The sequence below is a fragment of the Trypanosoma melophagium genome (genome assembly GCF_022059095.1).
Source record: "Trypanosoma melophagium isolate St. Kilda chromosome Unknown ctg12segment0, whole genome shotgun sequence".
NCBI classification, from domain to species: domain Eukaryota; phylum Euglenozoa; class Kinetoplastea; order Trypanosomatida; family Trypanosomatidae; genus Trypanosoma; species Trypanosoma melophagium.
The window spans coordinates 342,161-366,647 of NW_027125138.1; the positions used below are offsets into that span (position 1 = coordinate 342,161).

The 24,487-nt window shown below is 39.9% G+C and overlaps 10 protein-coding genes across 10 annotated transcripts; all 10 read right to left on the reverse strand.

Moving 5' to 3' along the window:
* Nucleotides 1–738: 738 nt before the first annotated feature.
* On the reverse strand, nucleotides 739–3,432 carry LSM04_005512 (HEAT repeat; the record flags this gene model as incomplete). The annotated part of the gene is made up of 1 exon (XM_067332875.1): nucleotides 739–3,432. The coding sequence occupies one exon, from the start codon at nucleotides 3,430–3,432 to the stop codon at nucleotides 739–741; it is 2,694 nt and encodes an 897-aa protein (XP_067194359.1).
* Nucleotides 3,433–5,143: 1,711 nt separating this feature from the next.
* LSM04_002150 (EF-hand domain) lies at nucleotides 5,144–5,623 on the reverse strand (the record flags this gene model as incomplete). Its single annotated transcript, XM_067332888.1, has 1 exon — nucleotides 5,144–5,623. One exon carries the CDS (start codon nucleotides 5,621–5,623, stop codon nucleotides 5,144–5,146), a length of 480 nt encoding a protein of 159 aa, XP_067194288.1.
* A 1,107-nt stretch (nucleotides 5,624–6,730) lies between these two features.
* LSM04_003872 (uncharacterized protein) lies at nucleotides 6,731–10,069 on the reverse strand (the record flags this gene model as incomplete). The annotated part of the gene is made up of 1 exon (XM_067332900.1): nucleotides 6,731–10,069. The coding sequence occupies one exon, from the start codon at nucleotides 10,067–10,069 to the stop codon at nucleotides 6,731–6,733; it is 3,339 nt and encodes a 1,112-aa protein (XP_067194324.1).
* Nucleotides 10,070–10,729: 660 nt separating this feature from the next.
* LSM04_004284 (FCP1 homology domain) lies at nucleotides 10,730–11,860 on the reverse strand (the record flags this gene model as incomplete). The annotated part of the gene is made up of 1 exon (XM_067332911.1): nucleotides 10,730–11,860. One exon carries the CDS (start codon nucleotides 11,858–11,860, stop codon nucleotides 10,730–10,732), a length of 1,131 nt encoding a protein of 376 aa, XP_067194334.1.
* A 1,169-nt stretch (nucleotides 11,861–13,029) lies between these two features.
* Nucleotides 13,030–14,901, reverse strand: LSM04_007083 (PPM-type phosphatase domain; the record flags this gene model as incomplete). Its single annotated transcript, XM_067332923.1, has 1 exon — nucleotides 13,030–14,901. The coding sequence occupies one exon, from the start codon at nucleotides 14,899–14,901 to the stop codon at nucleotides 13,030–13,032; it is 1,872 nt and encodes a 623-aa protein (XP_067194398.1).
* Nucleotides 14,902–15,691: 790 nt separating this feature from the next.
* On the reverse strand, nucleotides 15,692–16,336 carry LSM04_000872 (K Homology domain; the record flags this gene model as incomplete). The annotated part of the gene is made up of 1 exon (XM_067332934.1): nucleotides 15,692–16,336. The coding sequence occupies one exon, from the start codon at nucleotides 16,334–16,336 to the stop codon at nucleotides 15,692–15,694; it is 645 nt and encodes a 214-aa protein (XP_067194257.1).
* Nucleotides 16,337–16,889: 553 nt separating this feature from the next.
* Nucleotides 16,890–17,822, reverse strand: LSM04_000549 (ERV/ALR sulfhydryl oxidase domain; the record flags this gene model as incomplete). The annotated part of the gene is made up of 1 exon (XM_067332946.1): nucleotides 16,890–17,822. The coding sequence occupies one exon, from the start codon at nucleotides 17,820–17,822 to the stop codon at nucleotides 16,890–16,892; it is 933 nt and encodes a 310-aa protein (XP_067194248.1).
* Nucleotides 17,823–18,539: 717 nt separating this feature from the next.
* On the reverse strand, nucleotides 18,540–19,751 carry LSM04_004091 (THIF-type NAD/FAD binding fold; the record flags this gene model as incomplete). Its single annotated transcript, XM_067332957.1, has 1 exon — nucleotides 18,540–19,751. One exon carries the CDS (start codon nucleotides 19,749–19,751, stop codon nucleotides 18,540–18,542), a length of 1,212 nt encoding a protein of 403 aa, XP_067194329.1.
* Nucleotides 19,752–20,214: 463 nt separating this feature from the next.
* Nucleotides 20,215–22,416, reverse strand: LSM04_005480 (Rad9/Ddc1; the record flags this gene model as incomplete). Its single annotated transcript, XM_067332968.1, has 1 exon — nucleotides 20,215–22,416. One exon carries the CDS (start codon nucleotides 22,414–22,416, stop codon nucleotides 20,215–20,217), a length of 2,202 nt encoding a protein of 733 aa, XP_067194358.1.
* A 791-nt stretch (nucleotides 22,417–23,207) lies between these two features.
* Nucleotides 23,208–23,798, reverse strand: LSM04_004719 (uncharacterized protein; the record flags this gene model as incomplete). The annotated part of the gene is made up of 1 exon (XM_067332979.1): nucleotides 23,208–23,798. One exon carries the CDS (start codon nucleotides 23,796–23,798, stop codon nucleotides 23,208–23,210), a length of 591 nt encoding a protein of 196 aa, XP_067194341.1.
* Between the last annotated feature and the right edge of the window lie 689 nt (nucleotides 23,799–24,487).

Genomic DNA, 24,487 nt, shown 5'->3' on the forward strand with positions numbered 1-24,487 from the left:
ATGCAATGCATTCCAAAAAATTACAATATAGACAAACCATATACATAACGAAAGGTAGAGAAAATAGTGAAAGAGTTCCCCCGTACATGATATTACAAAAGTTCTCATAGCATTTAATGTAGTAAAAACATACACATATGAAATTATTCCGTTCAGAAGTAGTAAGTGAAACACGAAGAAGAGAGAAAAAGTATTGCAAAAATAAAAGAAAAATCAGAAAAGAACAACAACAACAAGAACATGAAATGCCTCTAAGAAGAGTCATTGTTACACCCCACCCCCTTTCTCATAGTTCTCTCTTTTCTTTTTTTACAAGAAAAAGGATTCTCTGGGAGGGAATAAATAATAATAATAATAACAATAATAATAACAATAATAAAGTTAATCATGCTAAGATTACTGATTATATGATTGCAAGGGGAACATTTTTGTGCGAATCTTAACAACAGCATCACTCCTTTCCGTGACATTTATGCAAAACAAGATAGATACATTTATCTCTCGTTCTCTCTATTTTATTTTTATCCTTTCTTCGTTTATCTTCTTTTCTTCTACCAAAGACAACATTCCTCCCTTTGTCACCTGCACTATTCCAAACAGTATAATAGCACTCATAATATTAAGCAGCACAAGAAAGCCATCTTCCCACTTCCCATTATCTTTCATTGCTCCCATTATTATTGCGACTATCACTATTATTATTGTTATTATTATTTACTATTCATTATTGCGTCTCTTCTAAAAGGGTTCACCATCATGTAACTGTCTCAAATCGAATGCACTGGCGACTCTACACACATCCATATCACTATCCCGCTGCAGTCGCTCCACACATTTGTATATATACTCCCGGTGATGCACGCAATGTATATACCAATCCCAGTGCATCGCAATAGACTTTGCCAGCGCCAGCCGCACATTCGACACCTCATCCTCTGCGAATACCGCCACCAGCCGCATCCACCGCTGCATCAGTTCCTGCCGCCGCAGATCCATCGGGGAAAGTCCACTCACAACAGGCAAAACACCCGAAAGTGATTGAATCGCCACTACCCGCCACGTGTACGGTGTATTTCCACCCAATACAAATTCATTCTGCAGAAAATCAAATGCCATCACGGCAGCCCACTCAGGACCGTAAGAATTGGCCACCGCCGCTAATGTCTCAGAGGCCCGCAGACGCACCACACTCACCGGATCACGCAACAGTGAACGTATGATGTACGTTAATGGGACAAACTCTTCTCTGGAGAGGACCATGCAGAAGTGACGAAGGGCATCCACCACCGCCTCACGAATACGCCAATTCTTTGAATCACTAACAATATGTAAGTAATCTATCGTACCAGAAAGTACAACGCTAGCACGTTCTCTAAGCTCATCCTCCATCTCTTCTTTTCCATGATGTCCTGATAATTCATCATTAAAAGAGTGATCCACAGGAGAATGATTCATATGTTTATCATCATATTTCGTTTGAACACCAATTCCACTCCCTTCACCTCTTCCTCCTCCTTTTATACTACCAGCCGTAGTTCTACTCGTCGTACTACTATTATTACTAGATACCACCGCATTTGTACTCGTCTCAGAATTTACAGTAGCAGCGACGGCCACAACATTACTTGTTGTAGTTGCTGGTGTTATGGTGGAAGGTGAGGTGTTGGTTCTCGTCCCAGTAATTCCAGGTGCGGTATTGAGAGAGTTATTATTGGAATCTGTATTAACAGAGTGAAGACGACTCGTACTACGCGGTTTAGGTGAGACAAGATATTTGGCAAGATTAACGAGCAGTGATTCTAAATTACGTAACGCACTTCGTCCTACTACGTAATCATCATCTGTTAATAAGGCAAAAAGAGCCTGTCGTTGCTCTAATGTATATACTGGAAGTATTTGTGGTGAAAGGAGTACATGCAGAAGATTCGATACACTTTCACGCACAACCGATTCCGCATCTGTTGCAAGAGATGCCACAATAACACTCATCTCACCTAATACTTCCTGTGAAACTATATTATCAGCAAATAACCCAAGTTGTTCAATCGCAACCGCTCGTGTTTCTTTCATATCATCTAGGCAAAGAGCTGCAAAAACGCTTAATAAATCATCGGGTCGCATACAAAGACGAGCAAATGCCGCTAAATTCTTTGCCGCTATATAACGAACACGCCAACTCTTATCTTTACTTGCTGCCGTAAATGTGGATCGTAAATACTTTGTCGATGCCTCTTTTCCAATGGCTTCTGCAAGACGAATAAGTGCAGCTACATGCGTATAGCGTACTGTATCACTTTGTCCATCTCTCATACATTCATGTACCAATGAAAGTGGCATTTCTGCAATTTGTATACGGTGTACCTCAGCTACTAGAACCCATTGATATAATGAACTTACGGCAACTTCTCGTACAAACTGAGATTTATCTCTTGCGAGGTCAATAAAAGAATTAAACCAATCTTTTATCGACATCTCACTTACCTTCACAACCGCAGGACGAGCGGCAAGAATACCTAAAAGGGCAGCAGCTACGGCTCTTGGTGAACTCCAAAATGAAACACGCATACAATTAACCAAAGGAAATAGTAAAACTTCAATAATACTTTTGCCTGCAAATGATATTATTGTTTCAAGGGATGATGAAATTTGTCGAACCACCTCATGATTTGCGGAACAGCACATATTCATTATAAGTCCCATAAAAAAAGCAAAAATATTTTCATCTAATCCTTGTACTTGCTTTAACACATCCGGTAATATACGAGCAATAGCACAAGCTGCATCATCATAATTTGAAACCATCAGCATGGCAGGAAGAAGTTCTTCTACAATTGTTTGTGTACTCATATGTTCTGAAATTTGCAAACACTCGGCCACAAAATTACGACGACCCTCTACAGTTCCTACAGCATAACTGTACGAGATTGAAGATGCACCATCCTTATCGGTACGAAGTATCACATTTGGCATATTAGAGGAAGCCCGTAGATAACCACTACTACTCGCCGTACGCGGACTAAGTGAAAAGGCAGGATTCATCGATCGTAATGGATTTACAGCAGCGGGAGATTGACTGCTATTCGTTGTCGTACTTCGTTCTGCCGTATCAGCAGAGTTTAACTCCGCACTATCACTTACCCCACGCCGTACAGCTCCGGTATCGAGAATAGGAAGTGACATTACACCAGGAACACTCACAGATGTTTCTTCGAGAATCGGAAGCGGCGGCGATGACCCGGCGGAGCCCAATTCATGCGAAACTGTGTAGTTTCTACTGCCAGGAACGGTATTCATAATAGTCGCATCGCTGTTAATAGAGGAGGAGCGTAAAACTACACGCACCGGTGGGGATTCTCCACACTCTTTTTCTACTCTCGCCGCAGTATCTCCAACATCATCCGAAGGACGTGAACTTGAAGTGGAAGAACGCATATGATGTATAGTTAGTGTGGTCAGATCTATTCTTTGTGTGTTTTTTTGTTTTTTTTTAATTCTTTTTTTCTTCTTCTTTTGTTTGTCTTTACCTCACAACAGTTCTTTTTTTCGTTTTAATAATTCAAACCTTGTGGAACTAAATAATAATAATAATAATAATAATAATAATAATAATAATAATAATAATAATAATAATAATAATAATTTTGTGTAAAGAGTTGTATGTCTTTGAAATAAATTTTCAAAAACAACCCTTAAACCTTTTTTTTCGTTTTTTTTTTCTTCCCTCCTCCCCTAAAAATCAGAACAAAGAGAAATGGCAATAAACAAGAAGTATAAATATGGTATAATTCTTTTTTCCCCAACCTCTTCTCTTTAATTACCCCCTTTCCTTTTCCCCCTTTGCTATTTTCTACGGTCACCTCTCTTCTCTGTGTGTAGATGAGTCACTCCTTCTTCTTCTTTCCTTATCAACGTGTTTCCCTTCTCTAAGAAGAGATATCCAGAGAAAGAAGAAAAAGTGAGTATGCAGATGTGTGAGAATGAGAAAGAAAGAAAGGGTGTGTATATGAGGATATGTATGTGTATTTTCGCTATTTCGCTGTATATATGAGAAAGGGGAGGGAAAGAATGAAAAAAAAGAATGCGATGTTTCGGTGATATTAAACTAAATCCTACAAAGAGAGAATCCCACACATAATGTGAAACACAAAAGATATGAAATAAGGAAAAAAAGAAGAAAAAAAGAATGGAATCATTAGTAACAAACAAACAAAAAATTAGAAAAACATTTAGAAGAACAGAGAATCACAGATTGAATAATATGCTTCTTTCTCTTTCTTTCACTCCCTCTCTCTTACATGCACATAAAGAGAGAAGGGGAAAGAGAAAGAAACAGAGAAACATAAATATAGAGAAATACAAAGAAATAAAAAGCTACATGGTGTGCACACTAAAAGTAGGAAACACAGTAAAAACGAGACAGAGAAAGAGATATCTTCATTTTCCTCGTCTCACGACGATACGTACTTTTTTTCTTCTTCTTCCTCTTTCGTACGTCTTTTCTCCTTGGCGAAAATCAACTGATAGTGATTTATTGAAATGAATTGCACCCTTTCTCTCTAAGAGCCTTGATAGCGTAGAACATAAGTGAAACAAAACACACATACACATCTATACGCACACAAGAGAGAATACATTTGAAATAGATACATTCCCTCTCACCTCTCACACTACAGTAGAAAGTGAGTAGTGAAGAAAGAAAAAAAGAAAACGAAAACAAGATCATCATCATCAACAACATCAATAAAAGAGAAAAACAAACAAACAGCCAAAGAAAGCAGTATTCAATACGAATGAAGGGGACGATTAAAGCGAAAAGAAAAACCCCAAAAGGAAGGAAGGAAAGATATAGTCAGCTAAAAAACAAGACCAACCGCTTTTTTTCTTTACATTTCACTACATGTTACTTCGTGTTCCTACACCTCCTTTCTTTGTCCTCAAAAACCCCCTCCTACGCACACCACTTGTTCACAACATCTGACGTAGTCTTTCTTCTTCTTTTTTCTTTTTTTCCTTTTAGAGTGTTTAAAATACCTGTTTATTTCATTTTCGTCTCTTTTTCTTTTTTCTTTACTTTATTCATCTCCAGCCCCTCCTTTTTCTCTCCACTATGGCAGAATCCTTTCCCTCCCTTTCTCTCCCTCTCTCACTCTTGGGCGGAGTTCGCCAGTTGTTTCTGCAGCTCGGCGATGTCTGGTGTGATGCTTGGGACCGGCGTGCAGAGAAACCGCACGAGTTCCTCGATCTCCACGCGGCCCTCCTCGTCTGTCCGCACCTCCGCCAGCAGCTGCCGCACATCCGCCTCCGCCATCTTCTCGCCGAGCGACGTGAGAAGCGTGACGAGTTCGGCGAGGCGCAGGCGGCCGCTGCCGGTGGCGTCGAAGGCGCGGAGGGCCGTGCGGAGATCGTCTTCGGAGGGGCCGGCGTACGGCCGCCGCATGAGGGCGACGAAGTCCGGCTGCGGGACGGGGTCGGGGAGGCCGGTGAAGAGTTCGGTGAACTCCGCCTCTGTGTAGCGGCGGCCGAGGCTGCGGAGAATGTGGCGGAGGTCGGTTTGACTGACGGCACCGCTGCGGCGCTCGTCGAAGAGATTCCACGTGTCGGTCCACTCCTTGGGCACGGCCATTCTACAGCTCACTGCGTTGTGGTTGTGTGGGTCTTGGAAGGGTTCTATTCTATTCTACCGTTATATATAGATAGGGAGAGAGAGGGAGAGGAAATAGAGGAAATGTATATTTAGTATATATATATATATATATGGGTATAGATATAGTAGTTGTACTAGTAATAGTAATAGAAGATGGTACAGCATCTACACATCATGCGCAAGGGAAGAAAAAAAAACATAAAAGGTGGCAGATAAAAACAAATAGGTACAGAAGTACAGGTATAGAAGGGAAAGATAAGAAAAAAAGAGAAAAAATTAAAAAAAGAACAGGTGAAATTTCGCATCTATACCTTTTTTTTTTTTACAAAATCTAATAAGAACACAAGATTTTTATATTATTCTGTTTTTATCTATCACATTCTATTCTCTACACTTATTGCTTCTTTTTTTTTAAATTGAAATCACATCATCTACTCTGTGATACGAATTTCTTACCCTCCAAAAAAGGACAGGGATGATATTATTAAGTACAAAATACACCCCCCACCCCATAAGTTTCTCTGTTCTCAAAACAACACTGCAGAGTGATGAGTAAAAAAAAAAATCAAAAGAAAGCAAAAATATATTACAAATAAAAGCGTGTGAAATTTTATCGTCAGAAGGAAGAAGAAGGAGCTTATTTTTTTTTTCTAGCTCAAAACAAATCTAAACTTTTCTACCATCAGAAATATAGTTGAAAAAAAAATTCAAGTATGCAAAGCATTGATGTACGCATATATTTTTCGTGTAAATGAGTAATTATAAATATACTCCAGTAGACGCTGTAAAAAAAAAAAAAAAGGAGCAACATTGAAAGTGAGTAAAAATGAAATAGACAGAATAGTCTCATGGACTCTTACACTGAGTCAGCCATTGCCTTTTTCATAGAAATTCGCTTACAAACCCAACAAGAAGGAAAACAAGAAAACAAAACAACTACAAAAATACCAATAAATATCAAAACTGTAACAAATGAGTACAATAAAGAAAAAAAAAAAGAAAAAGAAAAAAGAGATAAGTGAATATATGTAAAGATGCCATAGAAAAACACTCACATTCATTCCACCACATTCCCCTCCCTCTTCTTCACTTCTTCTTTCCCAGAGTTGATGTCGTATTCAATGAGCTTGGCGCTATTAAACTCTTACCTGTGGGAGGCAATCCATGCCGTAATGGCACTGCTTTGGGTCTGCGCCGCATAAAGTCATTCACTACTGGTGTTGGACTGAGTACCCGCTCTTGTCCCAGCCTGGTCGGTGTTCGCTTTACGGCAACGGGACTAACACTCTTCTTTGCACTTTGTGTCTTTGAACGCACAGGCGTTCCACTCGCCATACTCCGCGGTCGTGGAGAGATGGAATTTGTCAGCGGGCGTTGTTGACTGTGTGTTCGCACCGGCATTGGGGTGCGCTGCGGTGTTGTGAAGCCAACATTATATTGAGATGATGAATTATATTGAAATGATGATGAGACGGTTGGGGGTAGAGAACGACTACGGCTGCTGCCGCCGTGTTTGATTGGTGTACGTGCATTAGGAGCTGTTCTTGTTTTTTCCTCATGGAACTGTCGAACCACATCGGCAATATCAATACCATAGACAACTAGGCGTCTACTGCTGTCATGATTATGATTATGATTGTTATTATTAGTGTCATTGTTATTGCTGTTGTTATTATTGAAGTCATATGTATCACTATTTTCAATCCTTACGGTTTCATTCCATTGACGTAAAAGTTCTTCCATTTGTTCATGTATTTTTGGTAATTCCCGTAAAAACTGACGACGTGCATTCTCTTCAAAGAGAAGTTGTTTTGCCATATTAATCTTTTTGCTAAGTAGTCGTTCACGACTTCCTTCCTGAATAGCACGTTGCTGTTCAAATATCTCAGATCGTCGCCGTATTAGTGGTTCCACCTCACTGATAATTCGCATGCGATGACGCAGAATTTCTAATTCGCCTTTCGCACGATTCACGACACTTTGGACTTCTGCAATCCGTTCTCGCAGTACATCATTATCTGTACGTGGTGTAAATCCATTTAAAACCTCCTGCCATGTTCCCGATGCCTCTTCATTTCTTTCTTCGTTGGTTCGCTTTGCAAGAGTGGAGGATGTCTTGTGAGAGAGTGTTGGATATGTATTTTCCTGCAACCATCGTGAATAATCAGGGGCCACATAATAGGCGGCATCTCGGGTCTTCTCATAATAACAACGATACATTTCTGTTAATTCTTGTGTGATGTCCTGAGCGATTTCCACATGACGCTGAAGTAAAACTCGCTGTAGTCGTTCTCGAATGGAAATAATAAATGCAAGAATAGGTGCATAGGAACGAACTGTAAAGAGTCTTACAATAGGTGCTGGTAATGGAGTTGGCATACCATTGCTAGTATTACTGTTAATACTATTATTATTATTATTATTATTATTATTATTATTATTATTATTATTATTACCACAACTACAACCCGTTTTCGCACGTTCCTCCATAGTAGAAACATGCGAATGAGTCGATCTGTGCGACTTTGAACTGCATGTTGCCCGTCGTGAAGTGACATTACTGTTAGAACCCCCACTTTGGGAAAACACCTCAGCACCATTTATACTTCCTTCCATTCCATTATCTACAGAGAGTTCATACTCTTGACGTAACAGGGTTAGACGATGCATGAAATTTTGACGGGAAAGTATTTCTTCATCATGACTGTTATTGTTATCATTCATATTTTCTTTATATTCTTCTTCTTCTTTTTCCGAGATCTTCTCTTTACGATTTTGTTCAAAAAGAGTCCAAAGTTCCTCCATGGATAACAATTCAGCATCCGCTTGAGTTTTCATTCTTATATTCTGTGTAATGATATCGGCGTAGATATTTTGTGTCTCGGCGTCTATACGAGCCAGTGATAAATCCTGCCGTCTTCCAAACCGTGTAACATCACCCAAATCCACTTCAAAGATTGTACCACGTCCCATTTCTTCTTTTTTTCGTTCTTCTTCTTCTGCTTGTTGTTGTTGTTGCTGATTAAGCATGAGAGAAAGGTCGCCGTGATGACTATTTCTTCCCTCCAATGGGACTTCACTCAATACACGGAGTCGCTCAGGAATAGAGTCGGAAAGGAGATCAAGATCATCCTTTGCAGTGGAAATACATGTATGACAAGTAACAGTTGTACGACCAGAAGAAGGTCCCGGTGTTGCACACGTTCCATTGCCATTATATGTACTACCGCAGGAGGCGGAGGTACAGGATGATATATGCGGCACCTGTGATACTTGCTGCTGCTCATTATTATTATTATTATTATTATTATGTTGTGGTTTGTGAAACTCTCCAGAGAGAAATTTTTCAGCGTATCGACTCCGTAGTACGATCTGCTGCTCAGGTGGAAGCTGCAATAAGGCACGTTGTTTGTACAAAAGAGAAAGTTGCTCCAATCTCGCATCTGCAAGGGCATTCATGCGTTCTAATTCACTTTCTAAATTACGTCGAACTTCTTGATGTGTCATATTTCGTGCTAATTGCCACATAGCGGCCCATGCTCGATCATGTGGTGTAATGCCATCTTGTACCACCGACAATGATGGACTTCGACTACTCATTTCTTGTAGTCCTTCACTTTGTTGTTGTTGGGATTCTTGTTGAGATTCGCATTCCTCGCGTATGTGTGATGCACGGTAATTACTATGCGCCCAAACGCCTTCATCTCGTCTTCCCGCCAGTGCTGTTGTAACTGTGACAAATGACGGTAATGGCATAGAACCGGTACATTCACTGCTGTATGCATCTACCCCAATGGGTGTTTGTTCAGCTTGTGCAATAACAGGGAAGTCACTGTGTGTGGACACATGATCCACCAAATCTCGTTCTTGCTGTTGTTCCTGTGTATTATGTACAGTTGTATTCATATTCATATTTGTATTTCCACTCACTCCATTTATACTATTACTGTGTGTGTTGTTTTCTGTGCATTGCTCTACAATAGCCTCCACCAAATGCGCCAGTGCCTTCGCCTGCGGTGCCTCTTTTAACCGCAGTGAAGTGAAGAACATTTCACGAAAAAGTCTATCATTCTCCGCGGCAACTGACATTTCCTCCGCCTCCTGCAATCGCACGTAATCCAATAGAAACGGCCACAATCGACCCTCAACAAAACCGGTCCATTTACTTTCACGATCAACGGCGGCGAGTCCAACTCGCGTCCAGGCGGCCATAACACGTTCCTCCGCGTGTGCAAAAGCATGCAGTAACTCCGCCGTTACACTGTTATTTGTATTGAGTGTATGACGATTGTTGTCGTGGATGTTACTATTAATATTATTAGTATTATTAGGGCGATTGGCATTACTAACACAACTGCTGCCGCGTGGGGCACTGCGGCAGGTGTGAAGTGATAGAAATGATCCACACGTATCCCGCGGTAGCATTAACACTTTCTCCCAACCTTCACTGGCAGTTCTTTACTTTTTTATTTCTTTCTCTTGTTTTGTTTCTTGTTTTCTTTTCTATGTATTTCTGTGACCAAGGGGGTGGAATTCCTTTTTTTCCCTTCTTTATTGTTATTTTCTCTCTGTGTTCTTTCTATTCCCACCCACTTTTTTTTTCGTTTATTTTGTTCTAGAAGTCCCCCTTGACTTCCAGAAGAGATACCACTGGAGGTCTTTTCTCTGTTGTTACCTTTTTTTTTCGTGTCAATGAAATATTACAAAGAATATGAGAAAGAATAATAAAAATAAAGAGAATAAAAAGAGAATATATAAATAGACAAGAGTGAAAAGAATAATAATAAAAAAATAAATAAATATAAACCCCGAGAGTTAAAGAGAGGATATTAGAATTAGACTTGAGGCAAAGAGGAAAAAACAAGAACAAGAACAACAACAACAACAAAGTGACATGTCATTTTACTCCCGCAATCGCTATTTTGATACGCCAAAGAGATGCCAATAAAACAAATAAACAAATATATATATATATATATATATACACGAGAGTAATGTATCTCTCTTTCGCCCATTACCTAAAGGAGACGAAATGTAAACAAACAAAACACGACTTACATTTACAGTTATGCCACCATCTTCTATTTACAAACGTGCCCGTGCCTTTTGCATGCGTTGTAAACGCATAGCGGTGTTTGCCTCTTCTAAAAAGCCGTGATTCATCACATGTGTTTTGGGTGGAGGAATTGGTGTTTCTCTGCGTGTGGAGAGTACAGAACCGAGTACTCGTTGACGAGTCACAGAACGTGGATTCATTGTTTCACGAAAGTCATCACATTTTATATATTCATCATCTCGCCAGTAATCGAGTTCACGTGGAAGATTCTCTGCGGCTGCGGCAGCTCGCAATAGTGGTAAAAGTTCTATTAACGCCTCATCACGTTCTAAACGGGCAATCTCGCGTTTACCAGATTCAATCTTGTGTAGAAGATCGCCGTCAATATTGTTATTGTTATTTATTGCACTTTTATCTTCCTGTAATTGAATAGCGGCATGACTGTAATCCTGTAGAACTTTATCATCTGGAAGAAAAGGGGCAATACGTATACCATTACGTGGATGAAGTGGAAAACTACGCACATTATCATCTATCATAATAACCCGATGCATAGGCCGTCCAAGCATTGGGAGATACTTCATATAATTATGCTCCTCCAGTGTTTGTGTACGGGAAAGAGCAAAGAAATTGACATGATCGCTTGTTCCTTCTTTTGTTTGTATTCCCTTTGCATCTCGTTGTATTTCCTGCACATTATAAAAGGAAGGGTTAAGTTGTAATACCTGCACCTCCATCGCATCTACCATTGCAGAGCAGTAGGATGCCGTACCTGCAGTCCAAAAGACAACTTCATACAACTCCTTCACCTCCATCAGAAACTCTCGTAACAGTGGTCGTAAGAAGAGAGAAAAGGCAATCATATCAGCCGTAACACTATTATTATTATTATTATTATTATTATTATTATTATTAAGATTTGTGTCTTCCCCTGTATTATTGAGATCCCGTTGGACTAAATGCATCCCATATGTATGCAGGAGGGTTTCATCAATATCCAAGACAAGTGTGGGTTTCCCGGTGTTTTGCGGTAGTGGCGGTGGAAGTGGGAGTGGCCACAGCGGCGGATATTCCTGCCGTAATCCAAATGCGACAATACTCTGAAGTTTACGCATCACTGGTCTTCCGCGCATATAACTATAGCGTGTCGCACCTACCATTGTGTAAAAGATAAGAGAAGTAACGAGAAAATAATATTTTCTCTTCCCTTTCCCTTTCTTTTTTTTTTATTTTCTTAAGAAGAACGATTGTATAGTTAAGGGTGGAGTCTGTTTGTCTGCCTGTGTTTGTGTGTTATTTTCCCTTTTTTCTTCTTTTCTTTTCTCTTTTGGCTCTATTTAATGAGATATTCCCGTGAAACACAAACACACTCACAAACAGGAACAGACAACTCAGATGGATATTTCTATTCCTCGACAGAAATTTTTTTTTAAAAAAGAAGAATAATCGATAAATAACAAAACATGAATCGTTAACACACCTCACAAGACACACACAGAGAAAGAAGACTTTTTTTTTCTTTCTTTCTGATTTACGTTTGTTTCGCTCTTTTTTTTGGTATCACTGATGTTAAGAGAAATTTTGTTCAGCTTCCGTTGTATACATCTTTTCTGTTTCTATACATACAATGTATACATAATACAAGAAAAAAGAATCATTGACGTTAGCAAGACAGTAAAAATCGAACTACAAACATACAAGCATATATATATATATATATATATATATATATATATATATCTTCTACCTTCTCCGCAAAGAGTAACAGTGATGGAAAGAAAGGAATACACTAAGAAAAAAATGTCAAAAAGGAAACAAGAAGCAAAAAGATTATCCATAACCAGTTTATTTTTCTTTTCTTTTCAATTTAATTACTTCTATTATGTAGAGAGAATTTCCTTAAAAAAAATAGAAAAAAGATGCACATGCAGAGGTAAACAAAGTGAAAAAACAAAAAACAAAACAAAACGGAAGTGATAATAATAATAATAATACCACTAACAATAATACTAATACTACTACTACTACTACTACTACTGCTAATAGTAATTAATAATAATAATAATAATAATAATAATAATAATAATAATAATAATAATAATAATAATAATAATAATAATAATAATAATAATACTAATAACAATACTAATACTAATACTAATACTAATACTAATAATAACCGAAGAGTAACACTGGGTTCAGGGAAATCCAGTAGTAAAATAAGAAAGTAAAATAAACAAACAAAAAAGAACAAATAGTACATTATAACAACAAACTCCACTACATTTCTTACTTTTTTTCCCCTTTCTTTTCTTCTTTACCGTTTACACTACAAGAGAAGCACCAGTGCTAGTGACATATTATCCCCTCCTGGTACAGCGGCATGTTGGGTGCAAAATAATGAAATACCTGCTCGTAGTGTTTCCGTCACGATATTCTTCAACGTTGCTTCAATAGCCGCCGTAAACTCTGCCTGTTCTTTTTTTTCTCCTCCTTCGCCTAATAATCCCCTTTTTTGTGAATTATTGTGAAATCGTTGATGCCATTCCTGCAAAAGTGGCTGCAGTGCGGCATCTGCGCGACTAGCGAGGACTGTGGCACCGTGCGACTCCCACGTTCCGTCGGATCCCGCGACAATGAGATCGTATGGGATAATGTCTGTACTACTCCAACCGCCTGGTGGGGGACGGGGGAGTTGGGCCCGACGCCATACACGTGTGTGGGGAACATTACTGACAAGCAGTGGAGATTCCCACATCTCCGCATCATAATCATAATCATTATTATTATAGCCAGAAATGTTGTTAATATCATCATGATAGTGATAGCGATAATGCGCATCTGGAGATGCTCCATCTACTGTATGAATATAAGATTCATTATTATTATTATTACTGGTAGGAGGAGGACGACGGTGTGGGTTTCGCACGGCGGTAGGAGAAACGTAAAAGTTTTCTGGCAGTGCCGCATCCACGCTTGCGGCCATTCCAAACTTCACATCAAAGTCTCCAAACGCACGTGTGACCATTAATGTTCCAAGCACGCGGCCATTCACCAACACACGTGGACCGAACTGCCGTTCCAATCGTTTGGCTTCTCGCCGGTGTTGTGTGGGGCGATGGGCGGCCGCCGCGTTACGCACAAACACACCAGGCGGTAATGAAACATGTCCGGCATCTTCCCCCAACAGTGCGGGTGAAGAGGGAGAAGAAGAAAAAAACGAAGAAGAAAGTGATGAAGTAGTAAAAAAGGGTGATGAGGGAGTTGTGGTGCTGGTAGAAGTATTGGCCCGTCGTTCAATAATAAAGGCACGACAATCACCCAAATTACTAACTGTGATATGTGTGGCATCGACGAGAATGGCAACAGCAGTGGCGCCGGAACTGGGCGGTGGTCGTTGTTTTGTTGAACCTGCCACACTGCTCACCGTTGCATTCATACTATTATCATTTGCAGAAGTGTTATTTGTGTCTTTACTGCTGCTCTTTTGACTCATATCGACTAATTGCGGCAGGTCCAGGGGATCCAGTATATCATAGGTACCATTTAATGCTTCATTTTCATTGTCATCCTTCTTAGACATGATTAGGGAGTTCACTCCAGGGGCCGTTGGACTGCTGGATTCTCTTGGTTCTGCGTAATACACATTTGTCCCACCTTGCAGATCAAACAATTGGGCATCGGTTTCAGCAAATGCCCGTACAAAAGCATCACGACGAGTCACAAAGTTTGGATCCTCTGAGAAAATCTCTAACGCATGTGTAGTACTATGTTCACTATAGTTATTATTGTTACTACGACTAGTATTACTATTACTAATACCAACACTACCACTAGAAACGCTACCAGTGTTTACACAGTTTACCTGTTCATTCTGTACACCACGCTTCACATTATCCAGAATGGCTTGTGGAAGGGTGTTGGCACAAAACTCCGCCGCCTGTTCTCCGCGGTGTCCATCCAACACAATGACGAGAACACCATTCTCTTCTGTCTTTAATGCACAACTCCGATCTTCCATGTATCTTCGCCATCCCTGGCATTGGCCTACCACTGTAACACCCAATACGGGTGAAGGGGTAATTATGGTGTTTTCAAAGTCTACCTGACGATGGGCTTTCTGAAGTACGGCAGATTTTCTCGCCTCCTCAATGTTTTTATACCAAAATGTACAACTGCGTGCTCTTCTCGCAACAGGCATTGTTTTATAGGTATCACAACTTTGATGATGAAACACTTCTTTATATATATATATATATATATATATATATATATATATATATATATATATAATTTTATATGGGTTTTCTCTACCCTGGACAATTCAAATAATATATCTCCTCTATACAAAAGTATAGAAGTATTCGTTCAAATCGATCGAATTCCCTTTTCGTTGCTCTTGTGTAATCCACAAAAGTAGAGAATGCAAACAGACTCCCTCCCCAGAAAATGGATCTTAACCAATAAATCAAAACAATAAAAAAGAAAATAGCAAGACCGCACCCTGCCTTCACTACATGGATACATACACATTTTACACAGAAATAGATGTGTAGAAAGAAGTATATATACGGCAAAAAGAAGAGAGAGAGAGAGAGAAAGAAAGATACATATACGCAAGAGTGCAACTATTTAAAGAAACACATTCATCAGTAGTAAAGGGCGCAACGGCGAGAGAAAAGGACGCCAAGCACAAAGAGACAAGAAAAAAAAGAGAAATTATGTAGCAAAACAAGAAAACAGAAAAAAAAAAATGAAAAAGAAGAATGAAAAAGAAACAAAGGAAATGGAAAAAAAAAAAAGACCCAACAATAACCACAATAACAACAAGAGCGATAAGAAATAGAAGAAGAACCGGTAACGGTCACAGAGAATGTAACACTGCCCACACCCCCTTCTTATTTCTCTTGCTGTTAATGAATGGTTAATCATTACAGAGTCTTTCCTTTCCTTCCATTATTATCCCCATATCATCATTATAAACATCATCATTATGCCTCGATGACCTTGGGGTCCAGCACGGTGATAACATCGGGGAGTGCCTCATCCTGTCCCTTCTTGCTGGTGGGCAGCATGATCTTCACCTTCACACCAATCGTACCCGCACGGAGGTGGCAGTGGCGAGTGGCGGCATCAACAAAGTTCTTGTGGGCCGTGCCGGACTTGATCATGTAGCCATCGCGGAATGTCATGCTCTTTGCACGCTGGCCCTTAATCTTTCCGCCGATCGTCACCTCGCAGCCCTTCGCGCCGGACTCCATCACGTAGCGAATAACGCCCATCGCGGCCCGTCGCACCTGCAGATTGCTGAGCAGTTTGAATCGCAGCGACTCCGCCTGCGCCATCGCGGAGAGTCCACGCACCTCCACACGTTCGGCGAAGAGTTGGAGTTTGCCCTCCTTGTAGTGAAAGCGCTGCTGCAGGCAGGCGGTGAGTTCGCGAATGCGGCGGCCCTTCTCGCCGAGCACCTCGCGGGTCTTTGTGGCGCGAATGACGATCTCCGTGCGGGTGGGGGTCACGCGGTGCTCCACGCCGGCGAAACCGTCATCGGCCAACTCCCGCTTGAGGAACTCAAACAGCTCGGCGTAGAACACGCCATCGCGGACGATCATGCGCTTCTTAGAGATGGGTCCCATGATGTTTTTCCTTAAAATGCAAACACGTGTGTTTGTGTGGTTTCTTTTTTCCTTTTCCCTTGTTTCCTTCTTTCTCTAAAGTAATATATATATATAGGGAGAGATAGATAGATAGAGAGATGATAATGATGACAGTACTAGAATGAAATAACTAAAGCATGACCACGGGAACATATTTTATTTTTATTTTTTCCCACCTCTCTAATAACAATAATAATAATAATAATAAATAATAATAAATAATAATAATAGTAATAATAATAATAATAATAATAATAATAATAATAATAATAATAATAATAATAATAATAATTTCGTATTTTGAATAACGTATACTTCTTACACGTGAGTACAGACGGATGTATCCTTTTGTATTTTCTTTCTTTCTTTACAGTACAACGCCTATTTTTCTTTAACTTCCAAAGCACCTTCCTTCCCCCATGAATGATGATGGGATTCTTTTTGCCTGAAATACAAAAAAGAAAACAAGGAAAAAAATAAGAAGAGAGAAATATATATATATATATATATATATATATATTTGCATCAATGTTTACGATGACGTTGTCTTCGTATCATTCTCTGGACAATAAACCATACAGGCCTTTAGACGCTTCAAGACTGCAAATACATCAGATTCATCATCCGCAACTTTACCGCCAGTATCAACAGTACTATTACTGCTGCTTTGACTGTTTCTTCCTACACTACTGCTGGAGGAATCATTTACACCAGCTGTGTTACCACGGGAAAATAACCAATTTCTTTTCCCTGATTCTTCTGTATTTAATGGAACAGTTACATCTTTCTTCTCATCATTTTCTTCCATCTTTTCTCGCCTTGAGCGTCCCCAACCTGAGGCGAAAGCCCCAAAATTACTCTTATCGGTATTACTACTATCATTATTATCTTTACTGATTTCATTGACCTCTGAACGCCATCGTTCCGTTTGCCAACGTTGTCGACCATTTTCAGATGATGTGAGTTGTGATTCACCCTTTGGGTCTTCTTTTTCATTTTCTAATAAACCCTTCTTCATGAATTCCGCCTTTTCCAGTCGTTTCTGTTCAGCAATTTGTTCCTCCACAGTTGGTTGATCCTCCATATCGGGAAAGTTCGGATGCCAACGTTTAAGCACAACCATTGGATCACAATCATAGATGTTTTTCCCAACACTCTTATTTACAGCATTGTGAAATTCACACATATAACGATTAAGGGACAATTTGTCTGTAACCACTGGTGGATGCTTTTCAAAATAGCGCCGCATGTGATAACTGCAGTGGCTACAGGCGTAGGCGTGTGACCATCCGTGAAGGAAACTACGAAACGCCTCCTGCTGTACAACTGACGGTTTGTACGGGAACACCGCAGCCGCAGTGTGGAGTACATTCCATCCGGCATGTCCAAGTTCACCTGGTGTTGGACACTTACCGGGAATTTCCTTTAATGGTTCATCTGAAGTATTTTTTTTTTTATTACTCATATTTTTTTTTGTTTCTTTTACCGTCTATTCCTTTGATTTCTTTAGTAGCAGAAGAATAAATATATTTATGTAGGTGCGGAGTTCTCAAAGGTCTCACTGTGTTATAATGCGATGTAGGTGTTTTATTTGCCAACTTTTTCGCGTTCAAAGGGTAGTAGGAAGGAGATGGAGATGAAGGAAAGGGAGATAATAAAGAAAGCAAAAATAAAGAAACATAACAAACTCGTTAAAGCAAAGTGATAGAAAAGTATCAAAAAAAAAAAAAATAATAATAATCAAAAAGCAAAAAAAAAAAAGAAAGAGTAACATAAAGTTGCATTTTTGTTTACTCGGCTCGCGTCTCTTGAGCTTCGTTGTTTTCCTGATCGTCTTCTCTTTTCTTCCTGCTGCTGTTCCACGATTAGAGATGACTGATGGCGGTAGGGATTCTTGTTTAACATTTGCAAATAGTGGAAGGAATGTCATCATGTCATTTGTGCCGCACACCTATGGGGGATAAGCAAATTCAAATGTAAAAAACAATAAAAAGGTTATATCATCCCCAAACTTACTCTACACACAGGCTAATAGATTCGTAAACAATAATACCCACAAATAAGGGTTCTGCTAAGCACTATATATATATATATATATATGGGTTTGAAAAGAATTTTAATTTGAAATGTTGCTGTTCCTCACACGCAGACATACACGCATGTACAAATAAAAACTCTAATACTACAAAGACTTCATCTTTGCCATTAGTGCCTCAAGCGATTCCCCATTGTCTACAGAGACAAATTCCTCTTCTTTGTGACTACCAGTTCCCTCTACACCCGTACTGTACGCATATTCAACTCCACCACCAACACCACCACTATTATTATTATTATTATTATTATTATTATCATTTTCTGCAGTCAAACCAGACTTCTGTTCTTGTGCGTTGAGTGTCAAGTCTTCTTTCCCTTGTGCCTCTACTACAATTCCCCACTCTGCTGCGGAGGCCGCCGCCTTTACTCGTGCCGCCTCACGTCCCTTTTCCTCCCGCTCTGCACGTAATTTATTCGCCTGATAAAGTGGATGGGCCGCTTCGCCCATTGTTGCCCGCCGCTCGGCGTACTCCCGCTGCCGCATCACACAAGTCTCATTACGACAATCCGGATTTGCTTTAATCGTTACCGATGGAAAGTGATCCCGCATCGCATCATAACCAATATACTCACTTACAGTACCAAAGTTAAGTAAATACTTAAGTGTACTCTGTGCGAGAAAACCTGCCACAATACCCATTGTGGTTGGTAGGGATGCCGCACAAACACCCTCACGCTTTGCCTCTGGCATTCCTGTAGCCACAACAAGCGGAGGACAACACTCATAGCATGGAGTAACACCTGGTAGTAATAATTGAATATGACCACTCACCGCATTCTCTGCAACCCCACTCTCCATCCAAGGTATATTAAACAGTAAACAAGCGTAATTTACTGTCAGACGTGCTTGAAAGTTATCCACACAGCATAGTAGTAAATCTACTGGAGAATTGGGTTGTACACCACCATTTTTTGTCAGAGCATCAGAAAAGTCTTGCCAATGATCTGTGGATGTAATGCTAAACGCATATGGTACAACTTCCGTATCAGGATTAATACTTTCAAGCGTTTCTTTGGCTGCCTCCACCTTTGTCATACCCTGCTGTTCTGGACGGTAGAAGAGTCGGTTCATGTTCGCCAATTCCACCTTATCATAATCAAAGAGAAGTACTTTTGCAATACCGCAGCGGGTAAGCATCTCTGCAACTACACTGCCCACACCACCGGCGCCTATAATAGCAACAGACTTTGAGCGAATGGCTTCGTAATTGTCCACAACACCCATGCGTTGAAGGGCCATGAGTCGACTGTATGGATTGTCATCCCGCACTGTGGCGTCCAGTGCCTTTGGTGGCATCTCTCGTCTCGTATTTTATTTATTTCTTTCTTTCCTCGCTATATATATATATATATATATATATATAATAGTAATGATAACTTTGACTCTTGGGACTGTATTTGTATTTGTGTATTTTTTTCTCTCTGCTTGGTTTGGTTGGTGTATTCCTTTTTATTATTTTATCTTGCTTCTCGCACTCAAACGAGGGTACACAACGGTGGGATGTAACACCACAAATTCATAGAGAAAAATAAAAAGAGAAAACGAAAAGAGAATTCAGGATAAAGATAAAACTAAAAGATAATAAAAAAATATTACAACCTGATTAAAAATTACAAACAGAAAGAAGCACAGCACAAAACTCCTCCCACCATTTTTTTCCCCCTTTTCTTCTGTTCTTCCCATTCTCCCATATATATATATATATATAATGTATGTTGCTTTCTTTTTCTTTTCCTTTTCGGTGTTCACCTTGTGAAGATTATTCGGGATTTGTAGACGGTGTTGCCGGGAGTACAAGCATTGAGGCACAACTTTCAAGAAAACGTTGTAGATCTTCATCTTCCTCATCCTCATACACCTCTTCCTTCGCCTCTTCAGCAATTTCCCGCATAAAGGCATGAAAATCAAGTGGGTGTTGAGCGTTTATTGGACTTTCTGCAACACCATTTAGTGAAGACAACTGTGGCCACTGTTGTTGTTGTCGATCCTGTACAGGAGCACAAGAGGAGACATTCGTTGAAGCCACAAACGATGGTGATTTTCCCACATTACCAATAGTCGTACCAGTACCAGAAACCATTGTATTATTATTATTATTATTATTATTATTATTATTATTATTATGAGCCCCATTCATATTCGTATTAGCAGAAGGTGAGATGTGGTGTAGTGGAGATGCACCAGCATCATCTCCCTCTCTCCCTTCCCGAGATCGTTTACTGTGACTACGCTGTGTGATGATGCCCCCACCCTCTGGAGTTCCCTTTACTACGATTCCCCCAATAGAGGAAGAGAGACGGCAATGCTCATGTGTGGGGGTTGTCATACTCGCTTTTACCATCGATGGCTCACCAGTGTATTCACTGCGGGATTGTGTGGGTGAGGCGGCAACTAACACACGAGGTGGGGAACAGGCAGTTCCAGCCGTATAATCCAATTCCCCTGCTGGAGTACTAGTACTAGTAGTCTTATTATTACTATTATTAGTGGGATGATTCACATTTGTTTGATTTGCCGAAGGCATAGTAAGTGCTGTTAATAAATCACGGACAGTAACAGATGATGTCTCTACTGTTGTTTTGCTTGCCGTAGTAGCGAGAACATTCTCCGATGGCATCACCGCCTCACATGTTGTAATAGATGGAGCACTGCACAAATTCCCACTACTCACTCCAACTGCAACACCATCCTCTGCAGTAGTAATTGCAGTGGAGTTGGTAGATCGTCTACCAGATATTCTGTGCTGTTCACTATTCACTAATGCACTCTGTGGTACATCAAAGGCAGCGATGTACATGGAGAATGTCACTCGAAAAGGTTGTTCCGCTGGTATAGCGTGTTTGTGAAATAATGCCTGTGGTGCTACTGTATTCGTATCTGCTGTGAAAGCAGTAGATGTATGTATATTGGCATTAGATGCCGCTTCACGTGCCTCTTCTACTGTGATAGCTTCCAGAAAGAGTGGAAGTCCTTCTACACCAGAACGAAGACGAATCATCATTCCAAGTTGATCCGCCAACATACAAACCTGTTTAAACGGTCTCACTTCAACAATTTTACCTGGCAACAACATGGGTCCTCTTAATGTCATATGCTTATCACTACCACCACCTTCTTGTTCTTCTTCTCCTTGTTGAGAATGCATTTGCACAAATAGAAAGTGCTCATGCGATGCCACTACCATAGTTTCTGCGGCCCCATCCTTGTGTGCATCCAGTGAGGGTTGAGCTCCACTCGCCGTGTTTATATCCGCATCTGCGAGAACCCACAATTTGAGACCTGAAGGAAGTGGCTGCAGTACAACACGCGGTGTAGATTGTGGAAAACATCCCAACAATGCCCCCCACTCTTTAGCCGCCGCACACGCATCAAATATAAATCGATCGGGTGGAACAAACGCCCGTTCGGGGTTTCCCTCCGCGAGGGGAAGGGCGAATTTCTTTACAATTCCACACGACATCACACATTCCCATTGAAGTGTATCGCAAGAAGTGGATTCCATCATATCATTAGAGTGTATGGCCCCGTCATAGTGAATATGCATAGCGGCGAGACCCTGGGATTGTCGTAGTACAGTAGCCATTAAGGCTTTTGTGGGTAATAGCAAGTGAAACTCTCTCGTATCACCTTCTCTATTCATAGACTGTACATCCGTTAAATCTGTTTTATCTAAATCTGTAGCGTTGGTTGTAGTGGTGGAATCTATCTTCGTAGGACTCTTATTATTCTTATTATTGTCATTTGTATGATTTTCACTGTTTCTCTTACAGCGGTAAGCCTCTAAATGTGAGGCGGCGATCGTTACGAGAAAGTGCGTACTGCGACTGCTGTTAACTGCACGAAGGAGCAGCACATCATTGTGTGGTTCAAAGAAAAGACCATCTCCCTGTTTGGCTGCGGTTTGTAATAACTGCACAAATGGTCGAAGAAAAACTCCTGTAACGGAGAAGCTAAGGAACATTTGTGCTATTATTATTATTATTATTATTATTATTATTATTATTATTATTATTATTATTATCACTATTATAAATTTTTCTGTCTTCTGCTTTTAATGTATTGTTTCTTCTTCTACTTCTTCTGATCGGTTCGTACTATTTTTGAGCGCCCCTTTGTTCCCGCTAACAAAACATGTAGAGAACAACTATGACAAGAACAAGAAAACGAAGAATGATTCATTAAAAAACAGAGAAAATAAAATAAAAACAAACAAACAATATTGTTATTTCCAAACATACACTAAAGCAATAACAAGAGAATCACATGCGTTGTGAACGAAAAAAAAAAGAGTGACTTGCTGATGCATCTCCTCCCTCTCTTTGCATTTCTCATATCGCACCAATAAGAATGTCATACTATCGCCTCTTTTCACGCTATCTCCTCTTCCTCATGTAATTCTTTCTTACTTTGTCAGATACAGTCAAACACACTCCATTACATCCCTTTCCCCACGTAAGTACTTTCCCTCTTTTCCCCACGCTAAAAGAAAGAGGAGTCACAGCAAACAAATAAAAAAAAAAAGCAACAACAACGACAACGACAATATCAGCATCATCAGCCAAGGGATATAATAATAATAATAATAATCTTACTGATAAATGAAATAAAACACCCTCAGCTTACGCTACAAAAGGCTCTTGTACCATATGTGTTCCTTCCTAAATACAACAAAGTACCATTTTTTTTTCTATTTTTAAAGAGTATTAAAAGACTCAATAATATAGTAACATTAGTAGTAGCACGGCATTTGAATTACCTCCAATTCACACGTTGAGATGGTTTACCATCATCATCATCCTCCTTATCCAATGCGGGACCCACTCGTGGAGTGGCGGGAGATGCCATTCGCTTAATCTCCTTTGAAGCATACCCAGGATTAAGAAACTTGGGACACGTAATGGAGCAATTAAAAATGTTATGACAGAAGTTCACCAATGGACCGTGTTCAAACATTTTAACGCGGCTGTCGTAATCTCGATCTAGTGGTTCAATCAACCAACGATAAGATTGCAGAAGAACAGCAGGACCAAGAAATACTTCTCGATTCCACCAGTACTGTGGACAACTTCCAGTACATGAGGCACACAACACACACTCGTAGAGACCTTCCAGGCGGTTTCTATTCCTGCTGTGTACCTTTTCCTTAAGATACCAACGGCTGACGGTGTACGGATTGTCTGAGAAGCCTGGTCGTTGTGTTACCACGTGGAAAGCGGTTTTACTGTTATCCTTCGCAGTGAATACCGTAGAGGGTTTTGGGGCGGCGTTTTTAACAATACGACGGTACATGAAGAGAGGGCTGCTGAATCGTGCAGCCTCTCCTGCAAGAGGGGCAGAGGGCATTTTTTTGTTTTGCTTTTCTTTTTTTTTGGTGTTTAATATATATATATATATATATATATATATATATATATATATATATATATAATGTTTTTTTTCTTCTGTTTTCTTAATATTCCTATATTATTGTTTTTTCTTGTGCCTATAATAACCAAGTGGGCACGACAGCGGTGGTGCAAATAGTGTTTTGGACTTGTTCTTTCCAGCTCCTACTAGGCCACAAGCTTTGTAATGTTAAAGAAGAGTCTCTTTCTTTTCCTTTTATGTGGGTGGTTGGGAAACAAACAAACAAACAAAAAAAAAAAAACAAAACAAAACAAAGAACACAAGAGAAATGAAGAGAGATATAAATACAATAAAAAAAAGTTGTTTAAGAGAGCTCAAACAAATAAATCGTTACATACCCAAGCAAAAAACTCGTGGTATTCTGTGGCTATTTTTTTTTCTTATGCTTATTCTCTTCTTCTCAATTAACGTAGTATTGTTCCCCACTCTCACCTAGACATCTCTACAGCGCATAAAAGAAAACAACAATGGGAGACTGAATGAGTGAGTGAGTAAGTGAACAGAAAGTACAAAATCAGGGAAAAGAAAGAACAAACACATGTATTTTTTTTTTTAGTTAAATAAAAAGAAAGAAAGAAAAACAAGATCAAAAGCAAACGGCGGAATGAGTCACGTAAAAGGCAGAA